The following is a 19,163-nucleotide window of genomic DNA, read 5'->3' as shown; positions in this document are numbered from 1 at the left end:
CATGGGATATTTCAAAGATATCAGGGTAGCTCGTCCAGAGTTCAGAATCCAGATTATCTAATAACTAAAAGTGAGACAATTAACAAGTGAACTAAAGGAATCTTAGAGGAGGTTTTGAAGCTTTGAGGGATTAAATGGGGTTTGTGTTCAGGTTGGTTTCAGTTTCCATGACAACAGACGGAGGGAGGAGGAGCCAGGGTGGAAGGTACGATGATTTCAAGGTCTGAGGAGGGCAGTAAGGGGTTTAGGTTTTCCAGTCTGAAGAGGACTGAAGAGAAAAACCCGTTCAAGACCTTCACAAGGAGCGGACTAAAGCCCCGTTTCCACCAAACAGTCTGGTTTAGATCAGTACGGTTTGGTACTGGTTGGCTCAGTAAAGCCTGGTCCTGTTTGCATTTTCCAGAGCCGGTCCCTTTCACACGGAAAATTTCCATGTTGTACAAACTCAAAATTTTCTAACCTGCCGGACAGAGATGTGCAGACAAGGCGGAAGAACAGGATCTCCTAGTGGTCAAAGTGCAGAACTACAGACATCTGTCTGACTCTTTACACAGAGACCACTGTGATAAATAAGCAGTAAATAACTCATGGCGTGAAATTGCGGCTACGCTCGGCAGAGAAGAGGAATAAGTTAAAGTAACCTGGAAAAACCTCCAGGACAGATATGTCATGTTGTAAACGGTGGCAAACTTATTTGACTCTTATTTGATACTCTGGTATTAGGAATAGGTTCCTTTCACATTTGAAACGATACGGTACTTATGACCTGGCAATCGGAATCGGTACTCAACGGCATCCATTTACGGTAAATTTGTGTGTTTATGTAGTAAAAAAAATTACAATAAAATGTAAATTCTTTTCAATTAAACATATTTATTCTTCAATATATAACCTTGTAATGCTGCGTTCATGTCCAACATGGAAAATCGCCTACTCTTCCACCTTCTCACAGTCACAAGAATGCATTGCATGTTTAGGTACCTGAATTTTGGTACCTAAACATGGTACCTTTTGATTTTTCTTGGATCAGTACCAAGTACTTTGACAGAATTTGGTTGGTACCTATAAAAGTACCTAATTCGGTACCCATCCCTATCTGGTAGACGTACGTTTGTGATACACCTCCCCCTGCAGTTTAGGAATGGACACCGACAGATGCCTCATGCAAGCAATCAAGCTTGGTTTCAGAGAAGTCTGTGAGCTGCTAGGAGAAATACAGCCGCTGTCGGGTTAAGTGATGATTCTTTTGACCAATCAACAGACTGCAGTATTGTAGCTCCACCTTCTGAGAATGGATCACTTAAGTTTGGCACCCAGATAGAAGGGTCCCAAAAAGTAGGGCGTCTCGTCTCGGATATTTGGGGATTTGTCCTGGGATCAGTCAGTGGAAACGCTGTACAATATGTGAGACGAACTGAACTGAAATGCTCGGTAGAAATAGGGCCAAGATCAGGAGTCAGAACATCAGGAGTCCCCCCACACAAACGGATCAAACAACTTACTCATTCCCGGAGCCAAATCACTCCTGAACCAGAGACCACGTCAGAAGAGTCCGGAACAGAACTGGGCTATAGTTGAGTAGTCCAAAGTCCAAAATGCAAGTTTCGTTTGTGGCTCAAGACTCAGAATCCAAGCTGCCTGAAGTCCAGAGAAAAGTCACCAATGGTTTGGGGGGACCATGTCCTGCTGCTGTGGATCTGCTGGGTTTTCTAAAGAGCAGAGTCAACGCAGACGTCTACCAGAACAGGACCATTAGTCCTTTGGCTGAATGCATGACAGCAAATAACTGACCAGTTAAATTCCTTCATGGAAAAGACGCGGGTGCAGATTAAATGTTTATCTGGGGGAACCTCTTGGAAAAACCCCATCCAACAAATTTAAATTGCACATTAGGAGCTCTGGTTTTAAGGTGTACATAAAGCTGTGTATCATCAGCATAGAAATGAAACTTAAAGACAGAAATGCTGAAATATTTGACTCTGAATGAGCTGAATGTGCAGATTATACAAGTTTAAAAAGAGACTCGAGTGTGGATGTCTGTGTATGAGGCTAAAAGTTTTCTCTGGCTGATACTGAGAATAAAGAATAATCCAGTGTCTATTCCTGATGAAGAGAATGAAACGATTAAACTGAAGAAATCATATTCATGGAATATTTGGACAGAAACACGGTGAAGACGCTCATATCTCTGACATATTTACCCTGAAATCTAAAAACTAATCCCTGAGTGTCTCTGTGAGGGATGTCTGATGATAAATTGCGAGCAGCTCTTATCGAATAGATTCTGCTTTTGTTTACAAATCGACTTATGAAACGTTAACTCTTATATCACTCACTCAGTATGTTTTCCAATCACAGAGATTAAATCCAGATTAATAATAAAAACATCTTTCAAAGCGTTATTAAAGGTATTTTCCTTCACTGACGTATTTTACTGAGAAATTATTTTTTAAAAACACAAAAGTGATTTAATCCTGCTGAAAAATAGAGCAGGTTGAGTAAGACGGGTTTATGTAAGAGTTATAAAAGCTCTTTTCATCAGCGTAAGCTTTTTTAAATCCTCAAAAGGAAACAAAGGGAGCTCCTCGGTCCTCTGAGGTAACACAAAACCAATCAGAGATCTGATCCTCAAACCCAGAAACCCAAATAACCTGAGCCTCAGTTCACTCCCTTTGTGTAAGAGCAACATCCACGGTTTGATCTTCTACGCAGAGTCCTGCAGGGGGCGCCACAGCCTCATACACAGGCTGAAGGAGGAACAGGAGACGGGAGACGTAGCTTTCAGCCAGACTCACCTGCAGAACTGAAACAGGATCTTCTCAAAGACCAGAACTGGGCCGGTGCTGCCCAGGATGGTGAGAGGCTGACCGGCAAACATGGAGTACGCCACGCCGGTGAGAGACGCCCCGAACAGAGACTCTATGGCACTCTACCAGAGAGGGAGAGACGGAGAGGTGGTTTAAAAATGTGGGACTGCTCCTTTAAGAGGTGACATCACATCGTCTTTGGCTCTTACGATGTTTCCTTTGGTGGCTTCTCCCAGCAGCCCCCCGAAGGTGATGACGGGCGACATGCAGGCGCAGTACAGGAAGAGGACGGACGCCAAACACTGCAGGCTCAGGGCGTCTCTGATGTCACTCCACAGGAAGGGCGCTTTCCTCCGGCAGTCGTTCACCAAACCGCCAAAGATCCTAACGGGAGACAGAAAGTTACAAAACCGATAAGGAGCGCCTTCTCAGAAACCACCGGGGGGCCGCTGCATCCATGACTCATGACCAAGAGTCTTCAACCTGCAGCTCTTTGACTCCTCTGCAGTGGCTCCTTGTAGCTTTAAAAAGTTATAACAATAAAGATTTTTTTATTTTTCTTCCAGAGGGTATTGATGATTAAAGACACTGACACTAAATAAAATCCTGTGTTAACATTTAGTTGAACTAAATCTTCATCCCATCTGTCAATAAAGCCTGCCACCGCTCTACTTCACCTCCTACAACATCAACAGCCCACCAACTTTCCATGCACCTGTGGCTAACCTCAAGTTTTACAGCCCTGGGAAGATAACTACATCTACAAAAAGACTCATCTGGAAGAAAATACTGATTTTAATTCTGACACAATGAAGAGGCGAGCAAAATGATCAAGGTTTCATATCTTATTCAAGTTATTTCCATAATGCTTGAAATTTTGCGAATTATAAAAATCTTTTAATTTTTGCAATTTTTTTGAATTTCCTTTTTTTTTTTTATAATGTGAATTCTTCAAACCTCATATTTGAAATTTGAAATTTCATTTTTATTAATTGTGCAATTATTAAGATTTTTTTTTCAAAAATTTGCAGATTTAAGCTATTTCTATTTTCTCCCCATGTTAACTAAAAACAAATTTCAATTGATCTAAATTTTAATTAAATGTAACATTTTTTGACATTTTTTGCGAGTTTTGTAAAATTTTTCTTAAAAAGTTCTTAAAACGTTGAATTTTTTTTTCTTTTTCATTTTTTTGAAATTTCCATTTTTTTGAACATGTTGCAAATATTTGACTTTTTTTTCAATTTCATTTTTTAAAATATTGAAAATAATTCAAATTTCAAAATTTTCAAAAGTGTTTACATTTGAAATTTCATTTTTTTTATCAGTCAAGTTATTAAAATGTTTTTGTTTTTCGAAAAATTTAAAAATGGAAGATATCACTTTTTTTTAATTTACTGGAAACATATTTCACTTAATTTTTTTGAAATTTCAATTTTTATTATATTTTTACTAATTTTTTTATATTTCCATTCTTTTTTAATGTTGCAAATTTTTGAAATTTCCATTTTTTAAAATGTTGCCAATTTGTGACATTTAAATTTTTTTTTGTTTATTTTTTTAAGCATATGCATTATAATTTAGACATTTAATCATTACATGTACAGCTTGAAAATCTTAAAATCTTTTCTCTTAGATAATCTAACACTAGGTTTTAATATTAAAAAAAAATCCTGCTCTTCATGGCAGCAGCCAAATAACTTGCAGCACTTTAGTTGCACTGGCTGGGTTTTTCCTTCTTATTTTCTTAAAAATTCCTGCTCGTGTTGTCTTTTACTCTAGTCAAAAGTATCTGCGACATGAACTGTAGTACTATGTACTGAATTTTATACACTTCATCGCCTTTAATGTGAAGATAAAGTAGATTTTGTGGCTCCTGAACGACTTTAATCCAGGTGAGCTGAGGCTAAATGGCTCCTCTGACAGTAAAGGTTTCAGATCTCTGGTTTATGAGAACAACGTTCAGGTTTCGTCTCGGATAATCTCGTTGCTGACCTTCCCGTCCTCTGCAGCTCAGGTCCAGTGTGATGTTCTGCCTCCTTAACCGTGTCACAGCTGTGGGCGGAGCCATTAGGGACTGACGGCATCTTCCTTTTCTCCTGCAGAGAGACACATGATGGAGACGCAGGTGAGACCATCAACGATCCTCTATTTGATGAGATGCAGATCAAAGATCCTCTCTGCTGCAGGATGCAGGACTTGTAGTGAGCTCACCTGAGATGGGACACTCTTCGGGGGCTCAATGCGAATGCTGGGGTCCCACTCGCCTGGAGGAAGCACGGTGACCTGATCCAGGAACTCGTCGATCCCTGACAGGAGGTCGATCCTGTCCTTCGCTTTGTAGGCGACATCGTGAAAGATCTGGCAGACAGAAAGGAACCAGACTTTTATTTCATGAAATCCTGTTCGTCAATGAGCTAATGAAAGGTCTTCTCTGTTCTCTTACCTCGTCCGTCATCAGAGTGGCCATGGAGCGCCCGATCTCGTGGTACTGAGGACCTTTTCCGAACGGACCGAGCAGCAGGAACAGAAACCTGAACGAGCACAGAAAACATCCAGTTCAGTCTGAGGATCAGATAATAAAAATCATGTTAGGAGTGTGTGTGAGTGCATGTGTGTGTGTGTGTTCACCTGGTGGGCACGGGGACCTCAGTGAGCCCAGTCAGCAGGATGGCGGGGGAGAGACGCACGAAGGCGATGATCGGTCTTTCCAGGAAGTCAACTTCACCGACGAGCACGTTGGAGGCTTCAGCACCGGGAGGGATCTTCTTCATGAAGTTCATGTCCACCTTAAAAAAACACACACACAGAGGATCACACACTCATCTGTGCTGTAATGCAGAGAGCAGCCTGTAGGGGGCAGCAGCAGCCCAGACTCCCAGCCTCCTCGTCTGTTTGGTCTCAGGTGAGCAGCACGATGAATCTTAGAGTCAGTTTCCTCTGATCCTGAACCAGGAGAGGACTCAACAGCTCGTAGACAGTCTGATGAAGACTTTCTGTCATGTGATTCAGGATATGTCCATATAAGGGCGACACGGATGGAGGTGGTCGACCAGGACACAAACATCCACAGGGACTCACAAATGAACCAGTCAAAGTCACGACAACAAACCGGACCAGGGTCAGAATTATCTCCACAAACATGTCAAACACGGAGACGGAGCAGCACGTGATGGAGTCACTGAACAACAACATGCAGCACAACGAGCCACGGCACAGCGAGCTCTCTGATTGGTCCACAGCTGGTGACTGACGGGCGAGCAGACTTACAGCGGGCTTCCTGCCGGCCGTCGGCAGCAAACACACGCAGTCACAGTCCTGCTGAGAAACAAACAGGTCATCCTCCAAAACAAGGACAGAGTCCGTCACTGCACGGGGGTTTTATTGACCTGAGATCCGAAGGGGATGTGGTCCGGGGTCAGAGCCATCAGCTGGTTCCTCCTCCACTCATGAGCTTTAAAGAACAGGGCACAGGTGGAGGTGGAGGTAAGGGGGTACTCACCTTGCTGAAGTCCACCGTGCTGTTCTCTCGGCTGCCCCCGTTCCCGCCGTTGATGCGGTTCTCGCTGTTCTTGGTGTCGAGGTTTCCTGGGGCTGAGTGAGGGGACGCCAGCAGACCTGCAGAGACCAGAAGACTTTTAGTCAAACTACAAACGACCACACGAGGAAAAAGAGAGCGAAGTATCTAACCGTCATCCTCAGCTGACTATGATCACGTGACGAGTGAACACCTTGACCTGAGACGGAGGAAACCCTCTGACATTAGTGACACACTCAGCCTGGAGTCCAGTAACAGCCCAGATACCCAACCTCAGGTGTGCCAACAGGAAATGAACCTGACTTTAACCTTCAACCTTCAACCACAGACTCCTCACACTTACCCCTGCAACAGTCAAAAATATTCATTCTCTCATTATGTCCAGCAGGTGGCGACTCCACAGGTTATTAATCAGTCTGAAGTTGAGTGTCCTTCCTCCTTATCAGCTGATTTACTCCCTCAGTGTCATTTTCCTCCTGAGTTTATGGTCTCAGTCTCCAGTTCATGATCTAGTTTCCTTTGATCTCAATACACTTCTTTAATCTCACTTTTTATCTCATTCAATTTATTTGACAATATTTCTTTATTTTCATTTTTTGTCTCAATCCTTTATCTCAAACCATTCCATTGATTTTATTCCATTACTTTGGTCATAATCGTTTCCCTATAATCTCATCTCTTTGATTTTGTCACATTTCTTTATCTTATTTCTTGGATTCTATTACATTTCTTTGGTCTCATACCTTTTCTATGATCTCATTTCTTTAATTTAACTTCTTTGAAATCATTCAATTTCTTTGATCCAATTTTTTTAATCTCACTATTTTGATCTCGATCCTTTTCTTTGGTCTCATTCTTTTTCTTAAATATCTCTTTGATTTCATTTTATTTCTTTATCTTAATTCTTGGATCCTATTCCATTTCTATGGTCTCATTTATTTGATCTTATTTCATTTCTAGAGCTCATTCCAGTTCTTTGGTCTCATTTTTCTACAATATCTCTTTGATTTGATTTGATTTCTCTATCTTATTTCTTGGATCTTATTACATTTCTTTAAATCTCATTCCATTTTTTAATCTCATTTATTTGATCCTATTTTATTTCTTAGATCTCATTTCACCTTTTTGTTCTAATTTCTTTTACCATTCTGGTTTATGATCTAGTTCGCTTTGATCCCAATACATTTCTTTAATCTAATTTCTTGGATCTCATTTTTTGATCTCATTCCAATTCTTTGACCATATTCATTTTTTCTCATTTTTTGTCTCAACCCTTTATCTCAAACCATTACATTGATTTAATTCCATTTCTTTGGTCTCATACCTTTTTTATCATCTCATTTTTTAAATTCAACTTCTTTGAAATCATTCCATTTCTTTGGTCTCGTTCTTTTTCTATAATATCTCTTTGATTACATTTTATTTCTTCATCTTGTTTCTTGGATCCTATTCCATTTCTTTGGTCTAATTCCCTTTTTTATGATCTCATTTCTTTAATGTAACTTCTTTGATAACATTCCATGTCTATGATCTAATTTCTTTGATCTTATTTCATTCCTTACATCTCATCCCAGTTAATTGATCTCATTTCTTCTATCTCACTTTTTTGACCTCATTCTATTTCTTTTTCTATAATATCTCTTTGATTTCATTTTATTTCTTTATCTCATTTATTTGATCCTTATTTATTTCTTAGATCTCATTTCACCTTTTTGATCTAATTTCTTTTTCCATTTTTTTTATCTCATTCCATTTTTCTTATCATAAGCCTAAACTCCCTGAACCACTTTAAACTAGAACACTTTCATTTCTTTGATCTATTTCCCATTAATCATCCTGCTGACCGTCTCCTCCTTTTCACATTTTCCATCGGTCTGATCTGGTCTCTGGGTTTACCTTCAGCAGAGTCAGCTCTCTGCTCCACGCCACTGGTCACGCTCTCTGACTCCTTCCTGTTTTTGGAGACTTTGAGTTCAAACCTGTGAGCTTCAGCACATTAACACCTGCTGATCAGTGAACAGGTGATGGTGTGTCAGCTGAAACTCAACTGAGAGTAAAGCTCAGACAGACTTCACCTCTGACCCTGTCTCTGGATCACTGGTTCGCCTCCCTTTGACCTCTCCTTGTGGGTGCTGCCCCCTACAGGCAGGAAGACGCTCTCTTCATTTGTAAAATTAAAACACTAATGCAAAAACGGGAATTAATCATCACTGACAGAAAGGAAGAAGAGGAGGAGGTAAAGAAAGAGAAAGATGGGGATGAGTGGACCACACTCAGGCTGGATGTAGACTGAGCTGAGATCAGATAACAAAGTGATGAGTCACGGTCTGAACGTTGACATCAAAGATGTTTTATCCTCTGGGATCATTCAACAACTTTCCCCTGAAGCCTGAGATCAAACATGCTCCACTTCAGAGACCATACCTTTAGCTAAACTGCCGTCAGACCGGTTTCAGATCCACATTTCAGAGGACCGTGTTCTGTTTGTAAAAACCTGAGTTATCGTCTCGCTCCGAGATGCAGGAGGAGGATGTGAGGGATCAAACAAACTCGTGCACACACACACGTCTCTCATCTTCCTGCAGCGCTCTGCAGGTCTCAACCTGTCCCCCTTCAGGTGAAACCAGCAGGATGAAAATAAACCTGAGTCAGTCACAGAAAGGATTTATGAGTCCGGGTGTTAAAACGCAGACTCCTCACACGCTGTTAGCATGTTATTAACTCGCTGACACCACAGGTCCTTACAGGTCAGAGCTGACCGACAGGAAACAGACCAGACTGGAGACATGCACGCTAACTCTTGGTTAATGATAAACAGCTTCATTAATTAACCTTAGACAGAGAAACTCAAAAAAAACACAACATGACAGACTCTGGTTTCTCACCGTTCCGTTCCAGTAAATGTGGATCCGAGTGTTTCTTTCCCATGTCGGCGAAGGATCGAACCAGCGGGATCCTGTTGCTGAGCTTCTTCTCGTTCTGAAAGTGGTGGCGCCTCAGCATGGCCTCCCTCACCTTCTCTCGAACGCCTTCCTCCAGCTGACCCGTCGCCAGCATGCTGTCGATCACCATGTCTGCAAAGACAGGAAGGACGGCGCAATGTTAGCTTACATGCTACAGATCAGGTTTTTTACAGTCAATATTTCACAATCAGCTTTAACTGGGTGCGAGGAGTTCCCCTGGGCTCCATCCTGGGTCCTCTTTTATTTCTAAATTTTTTCAAATGTCATGCATACACTTCCTGTGAAAACTAGGGATTAGGTCCTCCTAGAGTGGAGGTGGAAGAGATATTTGTCACAGGAGAAACCCTTTATCCGACAGCTCTGGTGGCTACGTTTACATGCAGTCAATGTTCAGGTTAAGGTCAATATTGCGGTTTCTGAAACATTCGGGATAACCTGTTTACATGTTTACAGGGTTATTCCTGTTTACATGGTATACCGATCACGACAGCAACACATGGACAACACCTCAGTGCATAGAGAACGGCCTGTATCCTCCTGTATCCATAGCAACAGCAACAAGAACAACTACAATGACAACAGTAGCATGGTGGACTTCCTGTGCTCAATAGACCAAGATTCCTTGTAAACAGAACATGAGCAGAAAACAAACTAAAGTTCCTTTGGCAGGAGATATCCTTATGTATTCAAGACCAAATATTTGAGTTAGAAAAAGAGGGACCCGGGGGGGGGTTCAGGTTTTTAAAAAATGGAATATGAGCATTTTAAGGTTTTTGAAAATAAGTGTTATTGGTATTTACATGGCCATATGCAACCAGGTTATTGCTAGTATTCTGATTATGAAGGGTTAATGACTGCCTGTAAACGTAGCCACAGTGATATGTCAACAGATACTGAAGACGAGCTGCATGGTCATCTCAACCGTCAAACTTTGGACTGGATGGACTGTGCCGTCACTGCATGTGAGGCTATTTTATATCTGCATAATATCACTACAGGAGAAATGCAGCCAAATGTGTTGAGGATCCGAACAGAAAAGCAGCATTTAATGAAATACAACATGTTGATGATGATGATGATGATGTCATATCCCCTCTTTTTATAACATCAAATAACTGATTCAAAGTAAACTTAATTTAGAATAAACACGGTGGCATAAATCAGAGTGATAAGAACTGATTAATGACAGAAACATGTTTGAGGAACTTTTATGTAGAGTTATATTGTAGTTTAACCCATGTACAATCTGTTAACATGGAGGAGGCGGGGCTTATGGCTGATAATGCAGCTGTCAGTGGGGGAGCTCCAAATGTGTTGTAACTGAGATCTCCAGTTCTGTGTCTTTAAGAATCATTTCCCAGAGATTCTGATTGTCCAGAATTCTAGAACATCATAAAGTTCTATCTTTGTGATGTCATATATTGTGATGTCATAAATTGTGTGTAGTTAGAAAACAGTGACAAAGCTGTCGTTTAGAGCAGAAATTGACCCGTTTGCACACAGAGGAGCTTGGGTTAGGACCTGACCTGCGATCTCCTCGATGGTGTTGGCCCTCATGTCCAGCAGCACGGTGCCGTTCAGGATGCAGGACCGCAGCTCAAACAGACTGTGGAGGGACAGCGTGGCCACGTATGGTTTACTCCATCGCTCGCCTCCGTCTTCTACGTCCTCCTCGAACTTGAGCCACCTGAGACACAGTTGAACAGAAATGTAACCAAATCTGTCAATAAATGTTTCTTCATCCCCTAAATTTGGCCATGAGGACAGAGAACACAAACAGCTCCTCTCAGAGTCTAGGCATAAAGAGTAGAAAGCAAACACGTCCGTCAGATTAAAGCTGGTCTCAGAGGCGTTAAAGAGACTTGAAATGATCCACCTGGGATCAGAGGACATGACGGTGCAGACTCTTGAATAAACAGAGGTTAGTCTGTTCAGAGACTAAAGGATTATCTGTGAAAACACAGAGCAGCGTGCTTTCCTCTACAAGCTGTTATTAAAGATCCTCTCAGATTAGACTGGAACACAGGTACACACACGCTGAGGCTCTAATCTGAATAATCTGATGCTGACTCCTCACCTCGCCGTCTCTCTCCACTCCTGGAAGTCCCCGTCCCTGAAGGCCAGCTCGTCCAGCTCGGTGAACAGGTCGTGAGGGATGTGCTCCTCGTCTCCATCCTCCGTCCCCAGGATGAACTGGACTCTCTGAGACGGTGTGTCTGCAGGGACACACACACACACACTGACATTAGATTCATGACCCGCAGCATCACATTATAAAAGTGTGTGTGAGGTGACCTGTACCCACCGTACGTGGGCGACTCCCGCCCGTCGTCTCTGTCTGAGCGGTCCCGTCGTTTCCGGTGGTGTCTGTGTCCTCTGTGACGGTGCCGCCGTCGGCTCGGTCGGCCGTGGGGGACGTGGACGCCGACATACACCGCTCTGTGACCTGGACAAGTTCAAAATATCAGTCATGTAATTACAGAAAAACTACTGCACAACAACTGTGTGTGTGTGTCAGTGTGTGTGTCAGTGTGTGTGTGAACAGCAGACTCACTCTCCAGTTCTTCCTTCTCAAAGTTGGTGTGGAGGGTGGAGCTGGTCTTTCCCTGGTCCAGAACGGCCTCCTCATCGTTTCCCTGTATAACACACACACATACACACACACACACACACACACACACACACACACACACACACACACACACACACAGGAAAGGAGAGAGTGAGTCAGGTGTGTTTTTTCTGACAGGTAGCTGTGAAAACAAATCCGCTCAGAGGTTTGTTTAGAGAGTTTATTTATTCAGCTTTGAACTGAGATCCAGACTGTTCTACAGAGAAACTACTACACCAGGATGGATGGATGGTTGGATGGATGATAGATGGATGGATGGATGGATGTTTTTTTGTGAAATGTGGTAGGATTATTTGTTTGATAGTTGGCTTTATCGATTGATTGCTGGTTGGGTGGTTAGATGAATGGATAATGGATGGACTGACTGTCTGAAAGTTTGATGTATTGATGGTTGGATGTATGATAAATGGATGGATGGATGGATGGATGGATGGATGGATGGATGGATGGATGGATGGATGGATGGATGGATGGATGGATGGATGGTTTGTGTGATGTATGGCAGTATGATTTGTTTGATGCTTAGCTATATTGATAGATGGTTGGATGGACAGAAGAATGCATAGATAAATGATAGATGGTCTCATTGATAGGTGATTGGATGGATGGATGGATGGATGGATGGATGGATGGATGGATGGATGGATGGATGGTTGGACAATTGGATAATTGGATTGATGGGTGGTTCGATGAATGGATGGCTGGATGGATGGATGGATGGATGGATGGATGGATGGATGGATGGATGGATAATTGGATTGATGGGTGGTTCGATGAATGGATGGCTGGATGGATGGATGGATGGATGGATGGATAATTGGATTGATTGGTGGTTCGATGAATGGATGGATGGATGGATGGATGGATGCCCTGATTGATTGATGGATGGATGGATGGATGGATGGATGGATGCCCTGATTGATGGATGGTTTGTTAAATGGATGGATAGATGGTTGGATGGATAAATGGATGGATAGATGGCTGGATGGATGGATGGATGGATGGATGGATGGATGGATGGATGGATGGCTGGATGGATGGATGGATGGATGGATGGATGGATGGATGGATGGATGGCTGGATGGCTGGATGGATGGATGGATAATAGGACTGATGGCTGGATGGATGACTGGATAGTTTGTTGAATGGATGGATGGATGGTTGGATGATTTGCTGGAGTTCTGTTTGTATTTTTCTACATTTATCCATTTTATTATTGATCACCAAGATTTGTCGCCACAGCAACAACAACAACAACAGCAACAACAACAAACACAGGAACAGCCTACAGGCTGTGGTGTTAGGTAGAGCCTCAGTTAAACGATGACATCAGGAGAAACCAATGATTACCATTCATATCTCTACAAGGGAACAACAAGTCCTGTTCATCTGAACCTCCAGGACCAAAACTCCTGCTCCAGGGTCCAGGTCCACATCTAGCTAAGAAAAGGGATCTCTAATTCTAAAATTTCTTAATCTGTAGTTTCAAAGAGACTAATCTGACCCAAAAGTTGCACTTTAATAAAATCACCAGCAGCGCCCCCCTGTGACCTGTCAGAGCTCTGCAGATCTGTGTTCCTGACCTGGCTCCGGATCTGAGAGTCTGTCAGTGGGTCAGGGGTTTGGGGCCTCTGGCCTCACATTCAGGCTTTTTGATCTCAAAACTAAAGCTAAGAGACTGTCCCAGTTCGACAACATCAGCTTTACTAAGTGACAGAAACACTTAAGCTCCGCCCACAGACTGTGGGAACGCCGTGACTCATCACCCTGACACAGCTGATCTGAACAAGAAGTCGTCTGACAGCTGAGGAGACTGCAGCTGGACAGGCTGAGGACAGGAAAACACACACACACACAAACACACACACACAGAGTCACAGGGCTGTGATATGTGTGTGTGTGTGTGTGTGTGTGTGTGTGTGTGTGTGTGTGTGTGTGTGTGTGTGTGTGTGTGTGTGTGTGTGTGTGTGTGTGTGTGTGTGTGTTTGTGTGTGTTTGTGTGTGTAGAGTGTGAAATAGGAAGTGCTGCGAGAGGCTGGTTGGTTTGAACTCTGCTGTGACTGTGAGCTAAGAGCCTGCTGTGTGTTTGAACAGCAGCATGTTGACAGGCTACACTCACACACACACACACAAACAGTTCCTCTTTTGGACATACAAAAGCTCTGCACTGCCCCTGTTAGCAAAACTAACTTCACCTCTGTTGCAGTCTAGATCCAGCTGGTTAGAGTCCACATACTGGAGCAGGGTTCGAAGAAGACCGCTCCTCTCTGACAAGATTACAATTTATGGAAACTAAGGAACTAAGAGAGTAACCCAATCAGAACCCCAAAAAACACTAACCCAACATAAGACTGACCCTAACTCAACAAAAGGCTGACCACAAGCCCTAATCGACAACGAACTGACCCCAAAACCTAACCAAACAAAAAACTGACCCCAAAACAGAAAACTGACCCAAAACCCTAACCCAACAAAATACTGACACCAAAACCTAACCCAACATAAAAAAATGACCCCAAAACCTAACCAAACAAAAAACTGACCCCAAAAATTACCCAACAAAAACTGACCCCAATACCTCACTAAACAAAAAACTGACCCTCAACCCTTACAAAACAAAAAAACTGATCCCAAAACAAAAAAAAAACTGACTCCAAAACCTAACTAAACAAAAGGGACCCCAAAACCCTAACCCAACAAAATACTGAACCAAAAACTAACCCAACAAAAAGCTGACCCAAAACCTAACCCAACATAAAAACTGACCCGAAAACCTAACCCAAAACAAAAACTGACCCCAATTCAAAAAACTGACCTAAAAAACCCTAACCCAACAAAATACTGACCCCAAAACCTAACCCAACAAAAAACTGACCCCAATACCTCACTAAACAAAAAACTGACCCTAAACCCTTACAAAACAAAAAAACTGACCTCAAAACAAAAAACTGACCCCAAAACCTTACTAAACAAAAGCGACCCCAAAACAGAAAACTGGCCCAAAACCCTAACCCAACAAAATACTGAACCAAAAACTAACCCAACAAAATACTGAACCAAACCCTAACCCAACAAAATACTGAACCAAAAACTAAGCCAACAAAATACTGAACCAAAAACTAACCCAACAAAAAACTGACCCAAAACCCGAAACCTAACCAAACAAAAAACTGACACTAAACCCTAACTTTACAAAAGACATACCCTAAACCCTTACCCAAAAAGCTGACCCCAAAGTCTAACCCAACAAAAAAACTTACCTCAAAATCCAACCCAACGAAAAACTTTCCTCAAAATCTTGCCCAAAAAGCTGACGTTGAACCCTTTCCCAACTCAAAACGGACCCTAAACCCTAACTCAACTGAAGACTGACCATGACTGAGAACCCAAACTCAACCAAAGACTTACTGTAACCCTAATCCCATTAAAGACCAACTCAAAACTCAGAACTTGTCCAAACCTGAACCCTGACCCAATGAACGACTAACCCAAACTCTAACCAGAAACCCCAGAGCTATGAGCTCTCTGAGCTCGACATGGCTCTGAAACCAAACCCCAGCTGACACAAGTTCAGTTCAAGTTCACACATCGGAGGGTTCACACAGGTCAAACATAAAGTTTACACTCTGGTAAACACACACACACACACTCACTCTCACACACACGTCCTGTCATCATAGCGCCTGTTATCATATCAACCCAACGCCACGCTGGGAGAAAGGATGTGGGGAAATGTGGCCTCTTCTTCCGCCTCACTTCTTCTTCAGTATTCAGCGATCATCATGTGAACGTCTCTGAAATCACTTCCCACCACTTTAACCTCGGACTTTAATCCACGCTAGGGCGCCAAAACTGGTACTAACTCCGCCAGAGAGGGCGGTATTAAAGGGTTAAACAGCTGTCACGTCCCTCTTTCTTTGAAGCTGCCAGACTCTACTGAGTACAGGAGCTGCTGGTCTACCTCTGTAATCTTTACAGCATGACGGGGTCGTTGAAGGAAACAGTATCCAGTGTCCTATCACTCAGTAAAAGCTGGGAAAGATCAAAATGAGCTGCTGAGTTCAAACTGAGCATCAGAATGATGAAGAAAGGAGATTTAAGGGACTTTGAATGAGGCATGGTGGTCAAAGGTGTCAGCAATCAGGTGGTTTGTTGAGTTCAGACTTCTGTTTGACACTCTCAGATGTTTGTTGATCTTCTGTATTTAAACTCTAAATGTTCTCACGGACTGAAACATGCTTCCTTCGGGGGATAAATAAACTCTGTTATCTGTGTCACCACAGGCAGAGTGAGCCTGAGGATGGAGCAGAGCAGCGGGGATTACGTGGTGGAGATATCAGCCAGGAAGACTCTAAGATAAAGTCTGGCCTGGAGGAATCTGGAGAAGTTTCTGCACGTTGAAACTCTGTTTACTTTTAGTATTCAGGGAGTGGCTGCACCTTTTATGTCTATCTTTTAGACTTATATTCATGTTAGGAGTCAGACAAATATTTCCTATTTCTTATTGTATGTCTTTGAATTCAGGAAAATCATTCATGTCGTCTTGTGTTTACATGTGCAGATCAGAAACTTATTTACGTCATTATTTTGTCTCCAGGGGACTCTGGGCAAATATTTCTGAGCTTAAAAGAAAGGTTAAAAAATTATTTTTAGCATTTGAATCTTGCAACAAATTCTCACATTTGCACAAAGACATCTATTTACTAAGTTTTAGTGCTTTCCTAAAGGACAACTGTGTGATCGAAGTCTACAACACGGAAAATAATGTTGCAATCTAAGTTTTTTGGCACGTCGGAGTGTGCAAAGCTGTGCGAGGAATTTGTGACGGACTCGTTCCTCTCTTTTGCATCCTCTTGCAGAAACAGATGTGCAGTGTGTCTCTGTTTTCAATCTTTAAAAGCTGAAATACGTGCATAAATAAACACCAAACAAAATGTCTTTGGCAGCTCTCTTCCTGTTTGACTCGTTCCTAAAGTTTTGTGAGAACCAGACGTCACTCTACATAAAAAGCCTTCTGTGTGCAAACACCAACACTGACAGCAACAGCCTGTGACTTGTTTCCAACTCTACCTGTGTGAGGAGCAGAGGCCACAGACTTTACATACACCACACACACAGTGGATACATACCAGGGACATGGCTCTGGCAACTCTCTGACTGGCAATATCTCCCCAATAGTCTCCCATCGCTGCTTTTTCCAAAACAGACTCGACTGCGCAGAGCTAACTCCACAAACACTCAGCAGGAGGAACAGAAGAGCCCGGGGCAGAGAAACCCTCGCAGGCTGTAAATCCAGCAGCTGTGACACAGACCCAGAGCAGACAGCAGCGACGTGTAGATCTGCGACTCGTCCCAGTTCAGAATGTAAATACAGCTGCACAGACTCGCCAATGATTGGTGTATTTATAGCAGAGAGAAAGAGCTGCTTCAGTGAGCAGGCAGCCAGCATGAAGTCTGCAAACACAGCAGGAAAACACCAAAAAACAGAGGGGGCGGGGCTTCAGAGGGACAAGTGATGCACGACTCAGAGCAGGAAAAAGAAGCGAGACGACCCTGAGGGTACCTCTAACACCTCACTTCCTGTCAGAAATGACACTCAGGAAGGAAGGAGGTGCTGAGAGACATGTCGGCCCACACAGGCCTCATACATAGGTTAATGTCTGGTTAACGAGACAAGTTAAGTCTCAAGTCAGTTTCAACAAGTCCTCAACCACATCACAAGACAGAACCCAAGTCTCACATCTCAAAGTCAATCTCAAAAACAAAGCTTGAAAGTTTGCGGACAACGTCAACAAGTCACAAGAAAGAAACCAAGTCCCAAATCAAGTCATAAGTCAAAGACCAAAGCCAAGATGTCTGAACACAAATATTAACAAGTTATAGTTCAAGTCCAGAGACATGTCAAACGTCATGTCAAATGTCATGTCCCAAGTCCTTAACCACATCACGAGTCAAAACCCAGGTCTTATATCTCAAAGTCAAGGTCGAAAACAAAGCTTGAAAGTTTGCGGACGTCAACAAGTCACAAGTCATTGACCAACAACTTAAGGTTAAACAAAAATAGCAAGAAAAAAGCCAAGTCGCTAGCCAAGTCATAAGACAAAGACCAAAGCCAACACAAATATTAACAAGTTAAAGTTCAAGTCCCAAGTCCATATCAACAAATCCATGGGTCAAAAAAAAAAATGTAAAGATGACCAAAGGAAATTTTTACCAGTGGTTTGGTCAATACAAACAAGTCCTGTGTCGATTTCAAAAAGTCAATACCAACAAGTCTCAAGTAAATAAAAACAGGTCCAACAAAAAAATCTAAATTCAATTCCAACAAGTCTCAAGTGTTGAGTCACAAGTCAGTACAAACAAGTCCTAAATCAATACAAGCAAGGCTCATGTCAGTACCAACAAGTCAAATCCAACAAGTTTCAAGTCGGTATTGACAAAACCCAAGTCAGACAACAATTCAAAAAACTCTGCCGAGATGAGCAAAAAACAAATGTTTCCAAGTCCTCATGTCAATGCAAACACATCTCAAGTCACTTTCAACAAAACAAATCAAACAAGTCTAGTATAACAAGTCAATGCCAAGATGTGGTATGTCAATGCCAATAAGTCCCAAGTCAAGTAGACTGGTAAAAGTCCAAGGCCCAACAAGTTTGAATCATCATTCCATCTCCATCGAGTCAAGACAAGTTAAATCAAACAAGAAGTCAGTAACAAAAACTCTGAAATCACGAGTCAATGCCAAGAAGTCAAATCCAACAAGTTTCAAGTCAATACCAACAAGTCTCAAGTGACAAGTCAAAACCAAGAGGTTGTACATCAATGCCCAACTCAAGTGGACAGGTAAAAAGTCAAGTCCAAGGCCAAACAAGTTTGAATCATAACCCCAAGTCAAGACAACAAGTCCCAGTAAGCTCCACAAACCAAGTCTTAAAACAAGACCGAAGTCAGGACCATTAAAAGTCCAAAAGACCAAGAAGTCATCAGTGTATCAGAATTCAAGTCCCAACAGGTCCAAGTCAACACCATAAAGTCTTAAGTTTAGTCACAACTTCTAAGTCAACAAGTCAGACCTGAAGACAAAAAAAACAGAACACAAACAGGAAGTCCCAGGGCAAGCTTAAAGTTGAGAATAATGATTTGAAAGCCATGTCCCAAGTCAACAGGCAAAAAGTTACGCAACAAGTGGGTAATGACCGTTATACCTGAGGACAAGTCTTAAG

At 42.4% G+C, this 19,163-nt stretch overlaps 1 protein-coding gene across 3 annotated transcripts in view; it reads right to left on the bottom strand.

Annotated features, from left to right (window-relative positions):
- slc4a7 (solute carrier family 4 member 7) overlaps nt 1–19,163 on the bottom strand; it is a 41,569-nt gene that overhangs the window by 12,553 nt on the left and 9,853 nt on the right. The window contains exons 1-14 of one of the 3 annotated variants that reach the window (XM_074682630.1): nt 17,070–17,356; nt 11,863–11,944; nt 11,614–11,754; nt 11,386–11,524; nt 10,835–10,995; nt 9,231–9,419; nt 6,310–6,425; nt 6,078–6,125; nt 5,439–5,596; nt 5,254–5,341; nt 5,022–5,168; nt 4,803–4,906; nt 3,017–3,191; nt 2,796–2,929 (exon numbers count right to left, since the gene is read on the bottom strand). In XM_074682630.1, coding sequence (XP_074538731.1) covers nt 2,796–2,929; nt 3,017–3,191; nt 4,803–4,906; nt 5,022–5,168; nt 5,254–5,341; nt 5,439–5,596; nt 6,078–6,125; nt 6,310–6,425; nt 9,231–9,419; nt 10,835–10,995; nt 11,386–11,524; nt 11,614–11,754; nt 11,863–11,944; nt 17,070–17,126 — 1,739 coding nt within the window. In that variant the 5' untranslated portion in view covers nt 17,127–17,356. Of the gene's footprint in view, nt 1–2,795; nt 2,930–3,016; nt 3,192–4,802; nt 4,907–5,021; nt 5,169–5,253; nt 5,342–5,438; nt 5,597–6,077; nt 6,126–6,309; nt 6,426–9,230; nt 9,420–10,834; nt 10,996–11,385; nt 11,525–11,613; nt 11,755–11,862; nt 11,945–17,069; nt 17,357–19,163 lie in introns of those variants that run through there. The other 2 variants (XM_074682631.1, XM_074682632.1) reach the window with 2 other exon arrangements.

This window comes from Halichoeres trimaculatus, unplaced genomic scaffold, assembly GCF_033239565.1.
Source record: "Halichoeres trimaculatus isolate MK-OKI-2021-1 unplaced genomic scaffold, fHalTri1.1 fHalTri1_scaffold_12, whole genome shotgun sequence".
Classification (NCBI taxonomy): Eukaryota; Metazoa; Chordata; class Actinopteri; order Labriformes; family Labridae; genus Halichoeres; species Halichoeres trimaculatus.
Note: the sequence above shows the minus strand (reverse complement) of the source record. Positions and strands in the feature narration are given on the sequence as shown.